The sequence below is a fragment of the Furipterus horrens genome, unplaced genomic scaffold (assembly GCF_987537825.1).
Source record: "Furipterus horrens unplaced genomic scaffold, mFurHor1.1.pri manual_scaffold_4, whole genome shotgun sequence".
Taxonomy (NCBI): Eukaryota; Metazoa; Chordata; class Mammalia; order Chiroptera; family Furipteridae; genus Furipterus; species Furipterus horrens.
The window spans coordinates 191949326-191972596 of record NW_028327174.1 but is presented as its reverse complement, the minus strand read 5'-3'; the positions used below and the strand labels follow the sequence as shown (position 1 = coordinate 191972596).

Genomic DNA, 23271 nt, shown 5'->3' with positions numbered 1-23271 from the left:
TGAACCAATTCCTTTCCTGCCAGTAGCATCCTTGCCAATACATAGTGTTTCCCATCTTTTCCATTTTTATTTTTATGCAATTTTAGCCATCCTGCTATAATAGTATCACAGTGCAGTTTCAGTTGGCATTGTCCTGATGACTAATGAAGTGGAGTTTCACATGCTTATTGGCCTTTGGGATTTCCTCTTCTATGAAGTGCCTGTTCATATCATTTGCCTGTTTTCCCTTTGCGTTATCTGACTTGTTTTCACTGATGCTTAGGTTTTATTTTTCTGGGACAAATTTAATTATTAAGTAATTTGGTGAGAACTATCCCAAGATAAATATAAATTATAATAATTGCATCTACTGTGGTTTAAAGAGACCCAGAGAGGAGAGGCTAACCTCAGGCCACATCAAATGCCTTTGACCAGCCCCAGCATGCAACCACTGCAGGAGTTATTTATGTATTATACATAAATACAGTCTTTGATTAGATAGAAGCATTGCAAGTGCATTCTCTAATTAAGGGTTGTCTTTTCACTCTTTGAATGGTATCTTTGATGGATATATTTTAATCTTAATATATACCTATTAATCTTTTTTTTCTTTTCCTTTATGGTAAGCCATGCTAAGAAATCTTTGCTTCTTCCAATATCATAATGATGCTCCCCTATGTTTTCCTCTAAAAGCTGTTTTTCTGATGTTGGTACTGTTATTATTTACTTTTCACAATGAGATCTGTAATCCATCTGTTAATGATTTGGGGGTACAGAAGAGATTAAGTGTCCAAAAAAGGTTTTGTTGCTGTTGCCATTTTAATATCAATAGTCAGCTGACCCAGTAACATTTATTGAGCTATTTCCCTGCATTTTCTGAATCTATAATTACCTGTTTCAAAGAGGCCATTTTCTATCTGAGCTCAGGAGGAACACAATAGTTCATTTCCATGAGAGACGCTCTGCTCCTAGTATATATATCGGAAGCTTTATATTCATTATCTTACCTGGTCCTCCAAACAACCCTACAAGTACCGTGTTATTATTCTGTTCTGTAGTTGAGAAAACTGATGCTTTGTAAGGATGATCAATTTGCTCAAGGTTAGTGATGAACAGCAAAGCTAGGATTCAATACCAAGTTTTTCTGACTCCAGAGCCCATGTCTCTAGCTCTTTCTTCAAGCAACACGGTGACAGCATTCATTGTACCCTGAGGAGGGTGAGTGACCAGGGAGACTAGGATATTAAGCTATAGTGAACTGGGCTTTCTAGTAAGGGGGAGGAACATTTTTACCTGGAACGTTTATAAAACAAAGCATTCTTTGCTGTTAATAACAATAAGAGTTAATCATCAGTCATCACCTCCCTTCGCAGGACACCTCCCAGCAGCCTCAGTACATTCAATTCTTGTTCTGAAGACAAAGTGTGAAGTAGGCATTACCTTCCCCACTTGATAGATAAGAAAACTGAGGATCAAAGAGGTGAAGTGACTAATCCAAGGTCAAATGGCAAGGTCACATATCCAAGGCCAAATGGTGGTAAAACAGAGTGCAGCATACCCTTGACGGACTCCTGCCCCTATGCGCACCCCACCTCACTGCCCAGATTACTGATCTAGAAGACCATTATTCTACATCAGGGTTAGCTCCTTCTTACTGGCTAGCATGTTGGTCTGAGTCTCTTCTTCTCCAGCTTGAGCACTGCCCCGGAAGGATGAGCCACTCCTGCAGCCCTCCACCCGGAGGGGCCTGCTGCTCTTAGCCTTGCTGCCAGCCCCAGAGAAGCTCCTGCCTCCCTCCTTCACTTGTCCCCAGCACATCCATGCCCCAAAGCAAAATGCTGAGTTCACATGTAGCTGATGTTGCCTGTCACCTTCTTGCAGACACAGAACTGTGTAATTGCAAGAATTGTTTCACAATTCTCCCCAATTAAGCTCCTGACAACCTAATTTGAAAGAGGGCCCTACTGGATTTTTGCTTGTTCTTCTCCCCATTCCTCCCTGGATGCTTTGCCTCTCTCCCCCCCGAGGCAAGACCCATTGCCTCCACACCACCAAACTAGAGAGCATCTCTGTGGTGGCAGGGGACCACAGAATTCTTCTTTGGGTCCCTCCTTCCTTATTGCTAGGAGCCATTCAATGAGGCTCTGACATCATATGAAGAACTGAGAAAAAGAAGGGAAAGTGGGTTATCAAGGAAATGATAGAAGCTTGAAGAGGGAATGATTAAAAAGCTAAATGTTTATCTGGGAAAAATGATGAACACAGAGTGGGTCTGATGTCCATTATAATTCATACCAGCACATCCATAAACCAAGGCTGCTTTCAGTTGAGCCCAAGCATTCTGGCACCACTGATTCATTCATCTCTTATCAGCACCATTTCTTTAACACACACGCACGCACACACACACAACCATTCCTTTAATACACATGCATGCATGCATGCACACACACACAGCCACACAGCCCAACCATAACACAGTGCATCATCAGAAACCTGAAAACAGCTGTTGGTCTTCCCCATCTAGTCTAAGGTCTAGAGAGTGACATTTGTGGAGTCTCGTGGAATCGCTCAGACACCCAAAAAATGCCAAGGATGAAGCACAGGGCATAAATAACACAATAATTCAGAACTCCAATTTCTTTTCATTTCCCCTCCACTTTAAATTAAACAATCCTAATAGGTAAATGGGAGTTATGGATTATAGTTTTCCCCCGCCCCCTCCTGGGCCCTCGATTTGTATGATCTTCCCTAAAATGGCACTGGCCCACACTGCATTCCTGTCTGAGGCAAAACCTCCAATTAAAATCAGCAGGGAGTTGCTTGCATTAGGAATACTAGCCTGGGCTCCCCACCCAGGTGGCTCTGAGAGAGAGAGAGGTGTGTGCCTTTGACAGCACTGATGGGAAGCCCTGGGTGGCATAGCCTCCAAACTCAAATGACGAGTGACTCCATGCCGTGTCACTGGGAGACCTGTCATGTCGCCAAAAAATCCTGGCTGAGGCAAAGACAGGGCCTGCAGGCGTGCAGCAGAGGTGTCTTCATGGCCTGGAGCCTAGCTTCTCCAGTCTGGGTTTTAGAACATAGGGAAAGGACAGTGGGCCGATGGAGGGAGTGCTGCATTTGGATCCAGAAATCCCGTGCTCACGGATTGCTGTGTGACCGTGGCAAAGGCACAGTCCCTCTCTGGCTTTCAGCGCCAAGTCAGTAAAATGGAAATCCTCACCAGGGAGTCCTATCTCGTGGGCTCAATGGGAGGATAAAGGGATAGCTGCCCTGATGCAGAAAGCACTCAGCAAACACAGATCCTCCACCAAAGCATCCAGGTCTCAGTGCTCGGGTCTAAACAGGAGGGAGATGGGCCGATCATTTCCAGAGCTTATGCTCCTGTGGTCCAGGCTGCTTCGTGTGAGCCTTGGTGGGTGCCGACCAATCGGCTTTAGAAATCAAAGTGCCTCTCCTTGCTCTCCCTTCTGTCCTCTTCCACCCTCCCCTTTGTCCCCCATCAGAATGAATTGAAATCTCAGCCAACAGAAAGATGCTGATTTAGATGTATTGGAGTTCAGCTTTGGCTGCAAACGGAAGCTGCTTTGGGTCCCCAGGGACAGAGGAAAGCATTTTAAAACTTGGTCCTCACTGCCTCGGACCGACTGCCTTGCAGTGGGTCTGTGTCAGTCCTCGGTGAGACCTCTCCCTCCACCCGACCTATTAAGCTGCTTCTCTGTTGCCAGGGTTGAGGCAGGCTGTCACCAGCTAGCCTGGGAAATGGTATTTATAGATTGCAGTCCCTACAACCCCCAGTCCCCAGCCTCTCCCTGTGCACTTGTGAGCTCCAATTATCTGTGAATGGAGGAGAGGGATCCTGGCAGGTCCAGAGGATATGATACTAGGCCCTTCACATGCTAAAACTTCCAGTATTTTTCCATTATTTTCTCTTTTTTTGTGGCCTGCTTACTTCTTTCTTCTTGCTTGCCCCATTGTTATCATTTTACATTATGGTACATTGTAGAAAGTGCATCATTCTGGAGTTAGAGACCCTGGCATCTGAATATGGAGTAACTTCTTGATCTGAGACCAGCTGTCTCACTTCTCCAGGCCTTGCTGCCTTCATCTGTAACGCAAATGGTTGGTTATGGTCGGGAAGCCTCTGGCACAATGCAATGAATGCTTAATAGTTGTAGCCACCGATTGCCTTGGTCAGTTAAGGGTGCTGCCTTCTTTTGAGCATTGCAGGGTTTCTGCATAATTACTGTCTAGAGCCTGGGCTGGAGATGGAGAAGATATAGGAGATCGATCCGATTCAGATGGATTCCTCATTGTTGGGAGTTGCTTGTAAAGGACAAACACATAGAAAACTGGAATGGGTTTGTATTTCTGGTTTTACTCTTCTCAAAATTATTAAAAAGCCAAGGACGGTTCACTGACCTTGGGACTAAGGACTCAATAGTAACATCACTTCCCTTCTGGCCCCCTCTCCCCACCTCTTGAGAAAAGGACAACTTGCCCTCAAACGACCCATCCAGTGTCCATGTTCCCTCAATCTGTGAGTTATGACCATGGCAGGGGTGGCTGCACTGCTTTGTCTCTCTCCTGTCCCCTCTGCTTTCATTCCATCACCTTCTCCCTCCCCAGGTGCCTCCTGCATTGCCTCGCCTGCTGGTCTAGCTCAGTCAGACTCCTTCGTTTCCCCCACCAGCTCCAACACCGCATCTTTTTCTCCTCTCTGATCACCCTTCCCCACGCTCCACCTCTCTCCCTTCTCTCTTTCCTCCTTCCCTGGGCCTCCCTCCCGGTCCTCTTCCCTGCATCCCCGCCCCCGCCCCCCCTTCTAAGTCCTCTTGCTGTATCATTAATGCCTTCATTGATACAGCCCACAACCTCCTGATTATTCTGAGGTCAGGAGATGCAGGTGCCATTCAGCCGCTAGCGTGCCTCAGAGGGCCTCTGTCCCCAGTCCCTCCTGCTCGACAGGGCTGGAATCCTAATGTGCCACTAGCCCCTTTGCTGGTTGCAGCACGACCAGGAACTTTCGTCTTTTTATTTCCCCCACAGAGGACTCTGAGAGTTCAGCCACAATGAAGCATTGATTCAAGGAGTGGGGGCTGCGGTCCTGACAAAGGACCCCAATGATGAGACACGAGAAAGGGGGTGCTCTGCGGGGTTATAGAATGCCTTGCAGATGGGAACAGAGGAGCTCTAAATGGGGTACTGTCCTGTCACTTGGAGAGAGAGTGACAGGGGCAAGTGTGGGCCATTTGAAAGAGGCATTTTGAAATTACGCTGTCGTCAGATGGAACCGTGCAATCAGAGACGTGTGACGGGTCCCTGCAGCTCACAAAACTATCAGATGACTCATAGCCAATATTCAGTCAATGTTCTGGTCTGGGAGATGGGAGCCGCATAGCTCATTATCATTCCAGCCCCGTTTCCTGAGGGCCGGGCCTGCTGCTGTTCTCCAGGCTGTGATAGGGTTGGTCTCATGCAGCAGAGGCTGGGGCGGGGTGGGGGGTGGGGGTAGGGGAGCTGAGCTGCGTCAGTGGACAATATGGAAAACTAATACTGTAGTTCAGAGGGGAGAAGAGACATTAGATTTTCTTAATGAAAAAAAATATTAGTTTTGTTCATTCATTCATTCAGCAAACACTAATACGGTGTCAGTCTCTGGGTTAGATGCTCAGGGAAGAAGGGGTCCTCCCTCTCAAGCCTTCGAATCTGGAAGGGAAACTGACAAGAAAGCGAGGTGTTTCAATACAGTGTTTTGAACATTATGAGGGAGGTTTTATTGCCAGGGGCTGGAAGGTTCTGTGGATTTAAAAGGCAGAGCAATTTCAAAAGAGCGCACTAATTATTCCTCCATTTTCTCTCAGCTGATAAGCAACTCATTCAAAGCAAAGCATCCTGGGAGGCCGTTTCAACAGTATCCATTTTCAAATGTCCCATATGACAGAATGGTTTTCCTCAAACTCCGGAGAGATAGTGAAATCCCTGAGAGTGTCTCAATACCTTCAAAGGAATAGCTTATTCCCAGCCATAAGAGTACTTATTATTATTACCTTTTCAATAATTGCTGTTTGCCAGGCTTTGGGCTTTAAATATATTATCTCACCCAATCCTCTCATCCACTGCATAAGGTGGGCTTTATTATTCTCATTTTCAATATGGATGACTGAGGCTTAAAGACATGAAGTGACTTGCTCCTGGGCACAGACCTGAGCTTTGAACTCAGTTCCACTCAGGCCAGCACACACACTTCTCAACATTGGGTCTATTGCCAACCCAATGGTTCTTGGGCTTGGCCATTGTGGCTTGACCTTGTAAATGACCCCATAGGTGATAGCTTATACTTCCTACTGTAGGCAGTATAATGCAAATGGGCTTCTGTATCCAGCTTCCTAAAGCAAGATCATGAACCACCACCACCATCATCATCACCATTCACATCACCGCAGCACATGACAGCCTTAAGAAGGGCCTTCATGACACTTGCTTGACATTTAATTAAAGAGAAAAGAAGAAAAAAAAAAGCCATAGCTAGGAGCCAGGAGACTTCTCTGCTCACTCACTGTATGACTTTGAGTCCGTCATTTCACCTCTGAGCTCCTATTGCCATGTCTATAAAATGGAGCTGACAGTTCCTTCACAGGAATAACAAGAGCTAACTTTTATCAAGCCCTTAACACCCACCAAGTTAGGGGGTAAGCTTTCACATAAAAATTCTTGTGATTCTCACAACAGCCCTGTGGGATAGGGACGATTAGGAAGGTGAGGGAAACTGCCCGGCATGACCTCAGTTCCCATGTGCAGGAGCCAGGCTTTTAAGTGCTCTCTGGCTGACAGCAAGTCCCAAGCTGTTTTCAGGGTGGTGTTGTGAGGCTCAAGTGAGAAAATGGGAGTGAATGTGCTCTGTGCAGGGTAAGAAGTGCAAGATGCATGTAAGGGATTATTCGTAGCACAGAAAGCAGCCAAGAGGTGAGTTGCACAGAAATGAGGAAAGAGAGAGGCTGCTAAGCTGACTGCCTTCCATGTTTTCACCTGTTCTTCTGTTGCCTCTTATCTGGTACAGTATCTCTTACCTGGAATGTCTCAGTGGCTGGGATCTGGGGACAGACTTGGCTATCACTTATAAAAGTATCGAGGAGCAGTCGGCAGGGAGACCTAGAGATACATGTTGTGGTGGACATTCCACTGAATTGAGAGTTGGGAGTTCTGGAAAAATGGGGGTAATAACATCTTTCTTACATGTTTTGAAAAGCCACTATCAGGATCATGTATGATCATCAATATGGAAGCCCTCTACTATCTGCAGAGTGATATAAAATTATAAAATATTATTTGTTTTCATTGAGTTTGCATGTTATATAACCTCCTGGGAGAATCCGTGAGCAGGGCTGAAACATCCGATGTAGGTGAAAGTTACTTTTTTTCTGTTGCTTCATTATTATGATTTTTTTACAATCTGCTGACATTCAGTCAGGGGTGTCCGAGCTTAGACACTTTAATTTCCTGAATCAGACTTATCTGGGGCTAATGTATAATGGAATCACAGAGTTAGAAGGACCCCAAAGAACGTGCACTCCAACCCCCTCACTTTACAGATGAGGGCACGGAACTTACCAGCCTGGGAGAAAGACGGTGTCACGTAGCTGGCCTGCAGCATTAAGAAGCCTGACAATGTTGTTCTCATCATTCCCATTCAGAACCCTCCCTGTTATAACTGTAGCTCCCAGTTCTCTCCTTCTTTGGGAAGTTCCGTGTACCTAATCAGCTGGATGACCGTCACGCCCAGCCTGCCCACCGTGGTTAACATTCTCTGTTTCCCCTCTGACCCCCAGGACAATTCAGCAGTGGCTGGCGAGGGTCCAGTCGCTCCTCTACTGCAATGAGAACGGGTTCTGGGGCAGCTTCCTGGAGAGCCAGCGGAGCTGCGTGTGCCACGGCAGCACGACGCTTTGCCAGCGCCCCATCCCCTGCATCATCGGCGGGAACAACAGCTGTGCCATGTGCAGCCTGGCCAACATCTCGCTCTGCGGCTCCTGCAACAAGGGCTACAAGCTGTATCGAGGCCGCTGCGAACCCCAGAACGTGGACTCGGAGCGGAGCGAGCAGTTCATCAGCTTCGAGACTGACCTGGACTTCCAGGACCTGGAGCTGAAGTACCTGCTGCAGAAGATGGACTCGCGCCTCTACGTCCACACCACCTTCGTCAGCAACGAGATCCGCCTCGACACCTTCTTCGACCCGCGGTGGCGCAAGCGCATGTCCCTCACTCTCAAGAGCAACAAGAACCGCATGGACTTCATCCACATGGTGATTGGCATGTCTATGCGTATCTGCCAGATGCGCAACAGCAGCCTGGACCCCATGTTCTTTGTCTATGTCAACCCCTTCAGCGGGAGCCACTCGGAGGGCTGGAACATGCCCTTCGGAGAGTTCGGCTACCCACGCTGGGAGAAGATCCGCCTCCAGAACAGCCAGTGCTACAACTGGACTCTGCTGCTGGGCAATCGGTGGAAAACATTTTTTGAGACGGTCCACATCTACCTACGCAGTCGGACTCGGCTCACCACCGTCCTGCGGAATGAGACGGGCCAGGGCCCCGTGGACCTGTCCGACCCCAACAAGAGGCAGTTCTACATCAAGATCTCGGACGTGCAGGTGTTCGGCTACAGCTTGCGGTTCAACGCGGACCTCCTCCGCAGCGCGGTGCAGCAGGTCAACCAGTCCTACACACAGGGAGGCCAGTTCTACTCCTCGTCCTCCGTGATGCTCCTTTTGTTGGATATTCGGGACCGAATCAATCGCCTGGCCCCTCCTGTGGCCCCGGGGAAACCCCAGCTGGACTTGTTCTCCTGTATGCTGAAGCACCGCCTGAAACTGACCAACAGCGAGATCATCAGGGTGAACCACGCCTTGGACCTCTACAACACCGAGATCCTCAAACAGTCGGACCAGATGACAGCCAAGCTCTGTTAGCCTGGGACTCCTGGCCACGGACTTTCCCTTTTGTTGTACAAACATAGCAGGACGAAACAAAGCAAAATAAATACAAATTTGTCACATGTAATTAATATTCAAAGAAAAGGAGGAAAATCTTCATTCGTTGGAAACGCAAAATGTTCTAGCAACTGTATAAAACCGTGGGGCATGTTTGTTACTTCTATCCTGTGTCATGAAGAAGGGTCTCAGCCTTTTGAGGAGCTTGGAGGGTGTTGCTGCTTAGGCCTCAGGTTCTGTGTGGAGGGGGAGGAGGGGGAGAGCATATGCAATGAACTTGTAAAGGTCTCTGCTGTGCAGGTGCTAAGATGAAACACTAAAGAGAAAGATATATGTAATGTACAACCGACACTGCCATTTTTCCTCGTGAGAGGAAATGGACACAGATAAAGAAGATATTTCTTCGGTTACGGTTTCTTCCCTCTTTATGCTTAATTCTTTGTGGTTCTTTCGACTCATTTTCACACAAGGGTGGGGCTGCAATGATGGTGCTAACCTACCCCCCCCCACCCCCCACCCCGCGAGCTTCTCTCATGCTGAACACACTGAAGCTCCCCGTAGCTGGACAACCGATGGGATGGGGGAGGGAGGCATAATCGCACGGGGTTAAAACCAATAACAACCTTAGACCTCAGCGGTCAGACGCCTCGATTTCGTTTGGGAAATAAGACTCAGAGAGAAGGTGTGCCCCTGGCTACACACAGCTACTGCCTGAACGAGGACCCGAGTTCCTCGGCAGTCCCCTTCTAAATCATGCTGCCACGTTCGGGTTTTCTCCGCCAAGCAAACTGCCAGGGGACACAATATATTTCAGTCTCAGGTTGTTTTGATAGTCTTTGTTTCCTCTTAATCAAGAAACCCCTTTCACCTACTTTCTCCCAAAAGAAATTGATGTCAGATTTCCTGGAAATGCTACATATATATTAAATTTTAATTTGAATAAAAATCAATAACCAAAATAAAATAAAATAGGTTAGGTTTAAATATTGCATTGGTCTGCCAAACTGACTTCCCCGATGAAGTATCTAAAAAATTATTGTTTTCTGATTATCTCAGAGTACACATACATACATAAAATAACACTGCCATTTCTTTGGCATCTATGAAAGCTGAGAAACCTTGTGTGGGACTTGGGGATCAAAGTGAAAGAAGAGGCTCAAGAAGGAAAATTATTTCAAAGCATACCTGTAGAGGATTTGGGTAGATGCCACTCCATCTCCAGGAATGCTGTGTTTATCTTTTTGCTAAGGTGGTACTTGCTGGAGGTGCTTCTGAGCATCTGGATCTTCGTTTCTGTATTGGCAGCGAAACAGGATCACACATGTTGGGGCTGGAAGAGAAGGTAGAACACCTGTGGTCTACACTTCTGCCCATGCAAATATCCTCTTTACCATCCTAGGGAGATGACTGAGCCATTTCAGGGACAGGGAGCTAATTAGCTCAATCTCCCACATTCTGTGGATTCCTGTTTTTTTTCCTGAAGGGGAGCAATAGTGCGCATTCCAGGTGTGTCACCAAGAAAATCAGTTAGATAGTCCTTGCATACCTTGACCAGCTTTTTCAGACCTTCCACCCACTGGTTCCAGTTCAGGAATGTGTGTTTCTCTTTCACAGTAAGTCTACCCTAGATAAAATAGAAAAGTCTATCTCAGAGGTTTCCAGAATCTGGTAATGTGACTCAAAAAGAACACCATTCCCAATATAGTTTATTTTAAGATGAAAGGAGAAGGCTGGAATGCATAAGAGGTAAAACATTACCTAGTTTATTTGCGTGTCTAGGGGAATATTTTTTTCATAATGGTAAATTCCAACTTTAATGTTCCAGTTTTTTTTTTTTTTAGTATGAATTAGCATATATGTTTAAACCAGTTTTAACACTTAGCATGCACTTCATATTAATACAGTTTTTTGGCCCTCAGATTTTGAGAGGATTCACTGTTCATTTAGGTTGGAAATTCTTCATTCTAGATAGCAGCTATTCATCAAGCACAAGATTTTGCAGGTCAGTAAACATGACACATGTTTTCAACACCTGGTACATGAATGAGGCATGCTAGAAAAATAAAGATTTGTAAGGAAATGGTTCATGCTTTTGTGTCACTCACAAACTAATGAAAAAGACAGACATATATGACCAATTAAAAAATAAACAATTACAGTACACCATGATGAGTGCTATTGTGGGTCAGGCACACAGACAGGCGCCTTGAAGAAGTGATTAACTCTGTTCACAGAGGTGGTAAAGGCATTTATTCCATGGGCAGATTCGTTCTGAGTATTGAAAATGAGTAGAAGGTGGGGTCATAGCAAGGAGCAGAGGGCCAAGGAACAGAGAACATAAAAGCAAAAAGATACAAATACGCATGATATATTTTAGGGTCAGTTGAAACAATAACTATAGAAGGGTATCATTTGAAAGGGTAAGCATCCCAAGGACAGTGAGGATTTTGACTCCATATTAGGAGTTGAAATAATCATCCATAATCTTTATGAACTGAAGAATGAATTTAAAAGTGATCATCCCTCAGTTGCTTCTCTTCCCTTTCACCTCTGCCTCCCAAAGACACACGCTCTAATAACCCCTCTGTTTTCAGAACACTTTACAGATTACTAGGCCATCTTCATAGGCACTATGTTACCTAATCTTTATCACAGTTCAGTCAGGGCCTTCAGCCTGAGTCCTTCCTCTAGACTTTACCATCTGTGTGTGTGTGTGTGTGTGTGTGTGTGTGTGTGTGTGTGTTGTATGAGAGAGAAAGGCCACTCCCTTTACCTGGAAAATACTAACTCCACATTACAAAGAGAATACATTGAAAAGGTCAAGGAAATAGAGAAATTTTCAAGGAGAAAGATAGATTCAGACATCAAAATATTTATTCAGAGGTGAAAGGAAAATATTTTTCTATAAAAGAACACAAAGTCCTGTGGATTTCTGAAGTTTCTTGCTTTATTCTGGCCCTTGCATCTAACAAAGTCCCCCTGCCCCTAAGCTGGGAGGAATAAAAGCTGAAGCCTTCAAGTGAGATTTTAATTCAATTAGTGTCTTACCAATTTGATGCGGCAACCAAGGACCTGTGGTGTCTGATTAATATGCTGATGCTAAGGCAAAAGAGTGAACAGAATGCCCATTTGGATAAGGCCTGGCAGCAAAGCGTGGCATTGCCATGGAAACCACAGAAGGCCATTAATTAGCTATCAGACAAAATCATTGGGAAATTCTGGACCCTGGCATATCTGCCCCCTTCAAAGAGGAGGCCAGGAAGAGGTCACACTAAGAGCAAGGCTCCCTTCAGTGATTAACATCATAGTAGCACAGAGACCACATGTCACCAAGTGGGAAAAAAATTGGGAAGTTAAACAAATGGATACAATAGAAGGAAAGAAGCTTTGGTTTATTCAAGTTCAAGAATATAATTTTAAATAGGGAGTATCTTGTTAGGTTGTCTATGCTAATAAAATTACCGCAGTGACATTTTCTCCTATTCTCTTTCTGTGGAAAGAAAGAATAATATGAATCCACTAGATGGTGATAAATGATTGGGGGAAGAGATAACAGCATCAAAGAGTGAGAAGTGATTAACCTCTAAAATAATAGCTACAGCTTGTATAATTTTCAAATTAATAGGGGAAACTTTTACAAATGAAAACAGAAAAGGAGAAAAACTTACTAAATTAGTTGGACATGTAGACATGATAACACAACTTACCACACAGATAATCACAATAATTGTAATTGGACAAAACTGGTCATTAAAAAGACAGAGGTTACCAGCCTACAAATTATAAATTTAAAAAATAAAGGGAAAGAAAAATTGAAAGTAAAAGGATGGATAAATATGAACAAAAAGGACATTGATGTAGCACTGTTAATATCAGTCAAAAATAGACTTTAAGCAAAATACATTATTAGATTTAAAGATGGACAATTTACCAGGGAAAGTGGAGAAGTTGTGGACACATAGAGCCCAGACTTGTAGGGTTAGAGGGGTCCTTAAAGATCTGTAGGTCTTCAACTTTCTGAGATGAAAAGTCATACCCAAAGTTATTCTACAAGTTTGAACATTGAGTATGAATTCAGTTCCCTTTACACCATCTCAAGCTTCTTTTGGCCTAGATCACATATCAAGTTAATGTCATTCATACAGTAGATTCCTACTCTCAGGGAAGGCAGTTTTTAACATAAGGATACATATCTTGACAGTAGTTATTCTCACTTTAATAAAATCCAACATGCATAAAATCCAAAATCCAAAATGTATTAAGTATACATATCCTTTGTAAGTACTAATAAAAAGAAAGGTGTCTCTAAACTGGAAAGCAATGCATGCTTGGATAAAGGATGGGAAGAAACGCATTGACAGGTATTGGATCATCAGCAATTACAGAGCCTATTTCATGAAACCGGTACAATGGTACATGAACTTTGAAGGACAGAGTGCCTGTCTTAGTCAATTCAGTGTATTAAAACAGAAATACCACAGAAATAAATAAGCATTTATTTCTCACCTTTCTGGAGGCTGGAAGGTTCAAGATCAAGATGGTGGCAGATTTCGTGTCTGGTGAGAATCCATTTCCTGCCTCATAGAGGGCCATCTCTCCACTGTGTCCTCATATTGCAGAAGGGGCAGGAGAAGTTTCTTGGGTCTCACGAGAAGGGCACAAATCTCATTCATTAAGACTCTACCCTCATGACCTAATCACCTTTTCTGCCTCTTCTAATGCCATCATCGCCTTGGGGGCTAGGATATCAGCATATTTGGGGGGGGGGGCACAAACATTCAATCTAAAACAGTGTTAAGTTAGTAAAAGACAAACATCCATTAAGTAGCTTGGAATAAAAAAATGAGCTTCATGAGTCACAAGTTGAGTTGCTCTGTGAGATGAGTAGCTGACCTCTGCTCCCAGACTTTCTTGCTTGATAGGTCACCCCCAAAACTGCATTGGCTCCATTCAAGGCCCAGTATTTTCCTAAGAATGAATAAAGAGCCTTTTCACAGTTAAGGATTCATAGTCTCAAGAAAACTTCTCATGGAATCACTTACCACAAGAAGAAAATGGCTTTGATAAATTTTTTTTTTTCAAAAGCTTCAGAGATGAAGATAAGGAGGAAGGTCTACATTTTCATATCGATGTCACCGGGATGCCTGTGCTCTCCCTCTCAAGTGATGTCTGCAAACCTTAACCAGGAACTGAAGATTGGTATGACTTTGCCACAGGCTTGCATGAGTGAGGGAACTGTAATGTTCTTATAAATTAGAGGACGATTATAAACACTGCCAAGGGATTGTTAATTATATGGTATTAATTGTATAACATAATATTATAAATTAATAATTATATCACCTAATATTTTGTTAGAGTGCCAAAATATGCTGAACTTAAAACCTAGTCCTAGGAGCTGGGTTTTTCAGAGTTACTAGACACCTACAGAACCAGGATTAGAACTCAGATCTCCCAGTTCCCAGGTTAGTGATTTAAACAATACATTCAACATTATTCCTAACATGAAAAATACTGGCAGCATAGTGCTCTGGCTAAGTGCACAGACCTGAAGACCCTCTACCTGTGCGGTGACAGATAGTTAACCTCTCTGGGCTCCAATTTCTTCTTCTGTAAAAATGAGGTTCTTAATAGGCCCTGTCTAACACGGTTGTTATGGGAATTAAGTACATTTAAAGATCCTAGAACAGTGATATTGAAAGCTCACCTGTTAATTAAATGAATTACATAAATAAAAATATACAAATATACACATTAATATGCAAATTAACAATCTTAATAATAATAGATAAAAAGCAATTGACCTCATTTTACAGGCCCCAACACTACCTTAAGAACTTGATGTGATTTACTCATTTAACTTCATGGCAACCCAGTGGGGTGGGCCTAATTACCACCTCCATTTTACACAGGAAGAAACTGAGTCTTAGAAAGATAAATAATTTGGCCACACAGCAACTGATGGAATTTTGATTGTAAGTCTCCAAAATCAGGTCTTCTAACTATGCCACATATTTTTCCTAATTAGAGCAGATAAGTGGTCTAAAAACGTTATCTATAGGAATAACCCAAACCTTAAAAGTCACCTGGCACCATTCTTAGTATATAACCATTAAATTACTTTCTGAGCCAAAGTCAAGGGTATCCAGATAGCATTAAGTTAATCACAGAGCATCGGCAGGGACCCAGGAGGAATGGGCAGTTCAAGACAGATTTACCTCTGAAAATAGCAGGATCAGGCCCAGAGCCCTGATACACTTTGTACATGTATAGAAACCCTTCTCAAACACTCAGAGGAGCCCACTGGCTCCAGGTAGGGCCACAAGCTCTTTAGGCAAAGTGCTGTTGACTCTTCTCTGGGAGTTAAATGGGCAGGTGGGGAGCAGGAGATGGAACCCACAGTCTGTTCCTCACAGCTGTCTTACCTAGAGAACAGCCTAGCCAATCTCATTTCAACGTAGCAGGTGGAGCTGGAACCAATCTGATCCAAGGCTCCTGAAAGCCCATCCCAGGCCCATCCAGTGTGGACTCACACTGCCATAGGGGATCTTAAGAATGAATAGGAGGAGGGATAGTAACTTCAATAAACTGTAGGTGGAGCTCTGTGAAGGCATCTTCATTGTTCCCTGTTCAGTTTCCTGCTATCAGAGACTTTTTCAAACTATTTGCATTTCCCTTACCCCAGAAGTCCCAGAATTCTCAAGTCCAGAATTTTCATCCACAAGATACAAAACTATTATCTTTCCCTTACAGTGGCATGGGGACTGCGTTGACAGAAAAGCGGAATGAATAAACTATGTTGTGATTAAAGGATTTAAAATGTTTACAAAAACATCACTTCTATCTGTACTTCCTCAAATGATGACGATAAATGCCCATCTCTCCTTCTAAGCTTGTAAGGCCTCGCAGGTGTTAGGAAATGGAACTCAGCACACATTTACTGAAGGTGTGAGAAACGCTCACAATAAAAAAACCGGGACACAGGACTTGAGCAGTAAAGCGAGGCCTTTATTCACCAGTCTGCAGAGCCGGGCGCACCCTCACAGCCAGGAGAATGCGCGCCAAATAGATAAAGGAACCTGGTTTTATAGTCTTAGCTTCCCCACCCTGAAATTGCCACCCTAAAGTGAGAGCAATTAGCTTCCCCGCCCTAATGCAACTAGTTTTCCCTCCCCGTTTCTCCATGACCGGATACTCTGGAGGTACAGTCTAACACGTTCATCTAAATGCCCCTATTGTGATTTCTGAATATGCTAATGCTGTCTACTCCCTTCTCAGAGATCCTTTAATTACATTTGCCCTTAAGACACTTTAATTACATTTGCCCTTTGTTACCAATGACTTTTTACTGGTTTGGGAGTCACTATGACCTTGTTTCTAACAAAGGGGAAGCAAAGGCATGTAATGTATACTGTGCCCCTGTTTGTTCCAGGTCGTCGTTGGCAGCCATCCGTCTCGAGAGACGATGGTGTAGCTTCTTAAGAGTCTATCTGCACCACCAAGAATGGCTGTGCAGTCCGACTCGGGAGTGACACGGTATCTGTCTCCTCCCGTGTTGAATCGACATCTAGCGATGACGCTGGAGCGTCCTCTCCAGTGAAGCTGAAGCTACAGAGCCTGGGCAGGGTGATATGGAGGGTCTGCTGTTGCCCATGCAGCAGACCCCCCCTCTCTTCGCAGCTGAAGGGTCCAAGGGGAAGACGGAGTCAATACAGCTTGGCTTCAGGTGCGCCGCAGGAGTTGCCGGTGTTGACTACAACGTCAAACCGCCTTAGGGACTCTGGCTCCGGATTTTCTGTCGGGGTTTACTCCCTTAGCCTTTCCCCTGAAGAGGTATGCCGCAAGGCAGCGGAGAATGTAGTCAATAATATCAAGATAAATAGGTATGGTCCAAGTGGGGACTTGAAACAGTGGAGGGACCACTCTGTAAAGTACATGATTTCATAACCACTTTGTTATACATCTCCTCCCAGGACCAGTCTGGATTTACAATTTAATTTTGGAGAAATCATCTGGAATAACCAACCGAACACTAGCTGGAGAGAAGTCTTATAACCACGGAGAGACAGAAAAGGCCACTACTTAACATGTATCTAACTCAATCCTCCTAAATCCCCAAGAAAAAGTTATTCTTTACATCAAACTAGGGCACCAGAAAGGTCAGGCAACTTCAGGTCAGCCTCACAATTTATTTATCTAGCACAAAACAAAACGGTAAGCGTGTGGGAACGCTCACAATAAAAACCGGGACACAGGACTTGAGCAGCAAAGCGAGGCGTTTATTCACGAGTCTGCAGAGTTCGGCGCACCACCAGCCAGGAGAATGTGTGCACGAAGTAGACAAAGAAAACTGATTTTATAGTAAAGTGCCCCACCCTAAAGTGAGATTGCCACTCTAAAGTGAAATTGATTAGCTCCCCCTCCCTAACTCGATTAGCTCCCCCACCCCTCTCCTTCTCCCCAGTTTCTCCATTACTGGTTACTCAGGAGTTACAATCTAACGTGATCATCTAAATGCCCCTATTGTGATTTGTAAATATGCTAATGTGTCAACTTCCTTCTCAGAGATCCTCTAATTACATTTGTCCTTGAGACCCTTTAATTATATTTGCCCTTTGTACTAATGACTTTCTCCTGGTTTGGGAGTCACCATGTCCTTGTTTCTTACAAGAGGAAGCCGTTAGCAGCATGAGATCTGGGGCCCACAGAGGCTCAATTCCTGGTTCCCTTTACAAACTCCATGACCTTGGAAAGTTACTTAACCTCTGGGTACCTCGGATTCAACACCTGTCATGTGGGGAGAGTAATAAGTGCCACTTCATCGAGTTGCAAAGAGGATGTTTCTTTAACCACGTTTCCACCCTTGACATCAGTTAGTGCAGGTAAGGGTCTGCCTAGCACTTCCTGCTACACAGTAAGAACTCAGTAAAAGTTAGCTTTCATTCTTCCTGTAGGCCAGGCATGGCTCAAGGCTGGGGCTTGGCTTCCCTTTTACATGTATGGCTCCCAAGGAATCATCAACAGCACAGGAAATGGGTGGAAGAGTTAGGCAAATATCCATCTTCCATAAGTTCACAGGCAACTAATGACAACACATATATTTAAAACCCGAAATAGGGGCAGGATACAATCCAAGAAGATATCGTTGTTAAATGATAAAAATGGAATCAGGGAAAAAGAGAATGAAAGGCTGAGTTTGTAAGAGGGATAATGACGAGAAGCAGCTCCAAGTCACTGTTCCCTGGTCCTCTCTGACAAAGCCTGGTAGAGCCTTCCCCCATTTTCAGGCAATCGGGGAAGTTGCTTAGCAACCAGCCCAGAACAGCCGAATGAGCCCAGCGCTCCCTGGTGCATTAAAGACTGCTACTGCTGTCCTGAAAAGGACCAAACTTTCACTTAAAATGCCACCTACAGCAAAAGGGACACCTGCAAATGGGAAGCACCTGGGAGGAGAATCTCTTCTGCAAGGTTAGGCTGAGCAGAAGGCAGACAAAGGGAAAAGATTTGTTCTCACTTAGTGGAAAAATATACAGAGTATTTTTTCATATCTTTCAAATACTACAGAATCTTAATGTGCTAAGAATGATTTGCCAAGCTAAGGACTTGGTGAGTGTGCTTCATTGAATGTTGATGTGCCAATTACGGCCAGCAGGACATGCCTGGTTTCCAATTCATGTAGGCCACCTCCCCCAACAGCTGCTGTCACTTGATTACCATCCACAAGTTCAGTCTCAAAGTCAGAACTGGAGAAAATACTGTTCTTAATCAGTAGAGATTGAAGTTGTTAGAGTCCAACTCGATATTCATTCATTTAACAAATATGTTTTGAAGTTCGCAGATTAAAGGGGGAAGACAGGCACTGATCTCAAGTGTGATATGTGTTGAGGAGTAGGGAGTATAAGATGCTATGGGAGTCTGTCACATAGGCCCCTAACCTGGATTAGACAAGAATGGAGTAAGGTCATGGGAATCACCAGGAAATCTAATGTTTAATAAAACTCTTGAATGATAAGTCATTATTGGGCAGAGAGGAAGGGAGCATGGTTCCATGTGGAGTAAATAGTTCAGCTGGGGGAGAGAAAGGGAAAGAGAGAGGCAGAGAGAGAACTGGGAATGGGGACAGGGATGTGGAGAAGGAGTAGCAGAAGGTAAGTGTTATGTAGTCATATAATGAAGGGTCTTGCAACCCATATGAAGATTCTGGACTACATCCTAAGATTAAGTGGCAGCCATGGCAGAATTTCAAGCATAACAGGTGATCAAATGTACTACCTCTGCTACCCCACTTTATGCTAGGACCATTATACTGGGCCCCTGGTCCAGTCTCTTGCTGCTTGGTCTTCTGCATAGTTCCCCGAAGAATGGAGGTTTTGCTTTTGAACCTGAGCACATGCTTCATCCATTTACATGCCTTCCCTTCTGACTTCGCCTGTTTTAAGACTCTCAGCCATAGGGCCTGCCCTTCTGGTTCGTACCCAGGTATCATTATTGTTACTGAAGAGCAATTTGGGGTCCCGCTGCCCACCACCACCACTCTCTAGGCAAAGTTCCAGAGGCAAATGTTTGGTGAAAAAGGAAAGGGAGTCTTTATTCAAAAGCAGTCACTTATGCCAATCAAGTCACAGCTTTAATCACTTAAGCCTATCAATTAAGGCTAACCTCTAATACCTGGGTTCTCCTAGTTTTTTCCCCTGTTAGTTTCTATAGGGTTAGTTTATAAACTAAAGCAACATAACACACAAAAGCTATACAATTTTGAAAGAATGGTGGGCTTCTGCCTCAGAGCCTGTTCCCTCTAGAACACCCAAAGAATAAACCTGCCACCCTCTGCCAGGCCAGCCCAATCCTAGGCTGTGCCCAGAGTTCCTTCCCATGGAAAATACCATCTGTTGGGAAATGCAGGCAGCTGTACCATCATTATCCAGGCAACCACGAGGAAGAAGATCCTGAGAGCGAGCTTGAGAGCAAGAGCCAGTCAGTCCAGGAGCCAGTCTAGCTCAAGCCAGAGCCTGAGCCTGAGAGAGAGCCAACTCAGTAGCCAGAAAATCTCAGGAGCCAAAGGGTCAGCTCTCTGTTTAGTTCCACTGGCTCTGGAGGCTTCGCTTCTCAGCCAATCCCATCCTAGACTGCTTTCCATTGTCTTGGCAAACTTCTCCTATAGCCCCTCCTACTTCTCCCCAGGGATCTTAATCAGATCTCTGTATTTTGACTTCCCCTGATGCCATTTGCTGCTTAGACTACCTCTTATTCACTCACTATTGCTTTCTTCATCCTGCTGATACCTGGGGTGGCCCACTAAGTGCTCATCTTCCCACAGCCTACAGCAGCAGTGTCTGAACCAACCACACGCCCAGGAACTGATCCACTTCAAAGGTTTGTATCCCATCAAGTTCTGGTCAGCCTAGTGATGATGCAAGAAATCCATCCAGCCTGCCACCTCTTTAGGACAGTGATTCAGGGCACAAACTTTGGAGTCAACTCCCCTTGAGGGTGAACCCTGGCTTACACCCAAACTTAGCTGTGTGACCTTGGACAGGTTCGTTCATCTCTCTGAGTCTGGTTTCACCATCCTTATGTGAAGATCTTACCCAGAAGGGTGATGTCATGAGGGTTGTTGTAAAGATTTGAAAAGAAAATTTAAAGCAGAAAAAATATCTAAAATAGCACCTTTCATAGAGTAGGAGTAAAATAAATATTTATTCCTCTCCACTTGTCCTCTGAAAGTGCACTATCTGCTTACATTTCTGGTTGGGATCCTTACAATGACTTCTAAGATTGGAGGATTAAAGGAGATTATGTATATAAAGCACCAGGTACCCAGTAAACACAAGCTATTATTATCGATTATTATCATTAATGAAGCAGAATATCCTGATTGAGATTTAACTGTGTCTTACTTTTTTGAATACAGGCTCATCATAAACAAACAAGAAGTAACCATCCATGATGACTGTCCTTTCTGTGTGTTCATATATGCCACCCACAAAGGGCAGCCTATGTTCTCCAAGGGCTCTTCTCTGCCCTTGAGCTGGGCCAGCAGCCTCTTTTGTTTCAGAGGCTGTAGCTGCAAAGGAGTCCACGGGGAAGGTTAGAAGAACAGCCACATTGCACCATTCCATGGTTATTGTTCTCAAAAAAAGAAGAAAGAGGAGGAGGGGGAGGAGGAGGAGAAGAAAAAAAGGAGAAGGTGGGCGTAAACATTTAGTTCATGATACAAGTCAGGAATAAAAACATCTCACTTCCATTCCAGGGCTCTGCTCAAAGCCTATGTAGATATTTAACATCTTTTCTCCAGAAGCATCTGGTTTAGTCTTCTGTCTAGCCAGGACAAAGGGTGGGCAGAATGATCTTGTATGACAAATTCGCTCTCCCTGTGTCCCCTTGAGAAGGGAATTTGCCATCTTTTGTGATCATCAATCTGGCAACATCAATCTGAATGTTGGTGACACCAGCCGTAATCTGTCATGTTGCAAGGAACCCTTCACAGCAGCTGGGATTTGCTGCCACATAATAGTTTTATTGTGCGTGGAACTCTCTCATAAGCTGATTAATAAAAAAAATTTGAAGCCTTAATATCTACTTTTCAGGCATTTGATAAAAAGCAAAGAGAGTGGAAACATCATGCTGAGTCTAGAAAGCAGGAATCCTGTTGTATCAGAACAGCAACTTTCAACGGATGGGCCGTAAGAATTCAAGAAAACTTTTTTAATCCTCATCCAAGAATATGCTTATTGATTTTAGAGATAGAGGAAGGGATGGAGAGAGAGAGAGAGAGAAACATCAATAGGAGAGAGAAACATCAATTGACTGCCTCCTGTACACACCTCAACCCAGTACTGAACCTGCAACCTAGGCATGTGCCCCGACCAGGAATCAAACCCGTGACTTTCGGTTCATGGGATGATGCTCTAACCAACTGAGCCACACTAACCAAGGACTGCCAAGAATTTTTAAGACATGCAATGTCTGATTATTTAGTCAAGGATGCTGACTTCTTTCCCTTTAGATTGTCAAATTAAAAAAAAAAAAAAGACAACAGCCAACACAATAGTTCGGTGTGAATGAATCAAAATGATACTTATTCTTTAAAAAAAAAAATTAATTAATTTGTTTATTTTATTTTTAGAGAGAGGGGAAAGGAGAAAGAGAGGGAGAGAAACATCACTGTGTGGTTGCCTCTCACTCGTGGCCCCAACCAGGGACCTGTTGTGCAACCTAGTCATGAGCCCTGACTGGGAATTGAACCAGCGACACTTGGCTCGCAGGCTGATGCTCAATCCACTGAGCCACAGCAGCCAGGGCTGATACTTATTCTTTTTGTCAGATCAGCTATATATATATATTTGGTGTGCCGCAGAATTTTAGTAATTGGTTTATGTGTGCCATGAGGTGAAAAATGTTCAAAACCACTGTATTAGATGATGCTCATACTTGGAATGTGGCATATTTCTCCTGGTTGCCAGAGCAAAGGTCTGGCAGGATGATACCCTCATTTAAGCCATTCCGTGCTTTGCTTTGATACTAGTCCTGCTCATGCGGATGAAGTCAGAGGTAAGCGGTGGGCCTCCTTAGGGTAGGTTGACTTCTGGCTGTGCTTCAAGAAGCAGGATAGTTTTATCAGTATACGTGCCAGGCACTGAGCTGTACGTTCCTACCTCTAATTCTCCAAAAGACTCTGCGAGAAAGATAGGCATAAGCATCCTCCCCTGCGTCCTAACCATTCCCATTTTAAGGAAACAGAAACTGAGTCTCAGTAAAAGCCTTAGGCTCTGGGACTTCGGATGCGCTGGAGTTACACCAGCTCTGTCTAGTACCTACGCTCACTTCTCAGGCACCTGTTATGCTTGGCACTGTACTTACTGCCTTTCCACCCCAAAAGGAAATGGTGGATCCACCCCAATCAGGAAGCTTTTACGCTGCTCTTTAGGACAGCAGTCTTCTAGCCGAAATATGGACCTCGTGTTTTTAAATATTTTTCCACATGAAAAACCAAACCTTATAGAGGAGTACGGTAGTGAGTACCCCCTTATCTGTGGTTTTGCTTTCTACAGTTTCAGTTTCCCATAGTCAACCATGGTCTGAAAATATTAAATGGAAAATTCTGGAAATAAACCTTTCATTACTTTTAAATTGTGCGCCATTCTGAGTAGCGTGGTGAAATCTTGCGCTGTTCCTCTCCATCCTGGGTGGGGATGTGAGTCGTCCCTTTGCCCGGTGTATCCGCTTCCTATCCAGTAGTCACTTAGTGGTCTTTCCAGTTACCTGGTTGATTAGCAGAGAGAAAGAGACCATGTTCAC

General features: G+C 44.3%; 1 protein-coding gene across 1 annotated transcript in view; it reads left to right on the top strand.

Annotated features, from left to right (window-relative positions):
* Positions 1 to 9383, top strand: part of BRINP1 (BMP/retinoic acid inducible neural specific 1) — a 161325-nt gene extending 151942 nt beyond the window's left edge. Inside the window, exon 8 of the mRNA XM_090274638.1 lies at positions 7812 to 9383. Coding sequence (XP_090130764.1) covers positions 7812 to 8952 — 1141 coding nt within the window. The 3' untranslated portion in view covers positions 8953 to 9383. The remainder of the gene's footprint in view (positions 1 to 7811) is intronic.
* Positions 9384 to 23271: the final 13888 nt, after the last annotated feature.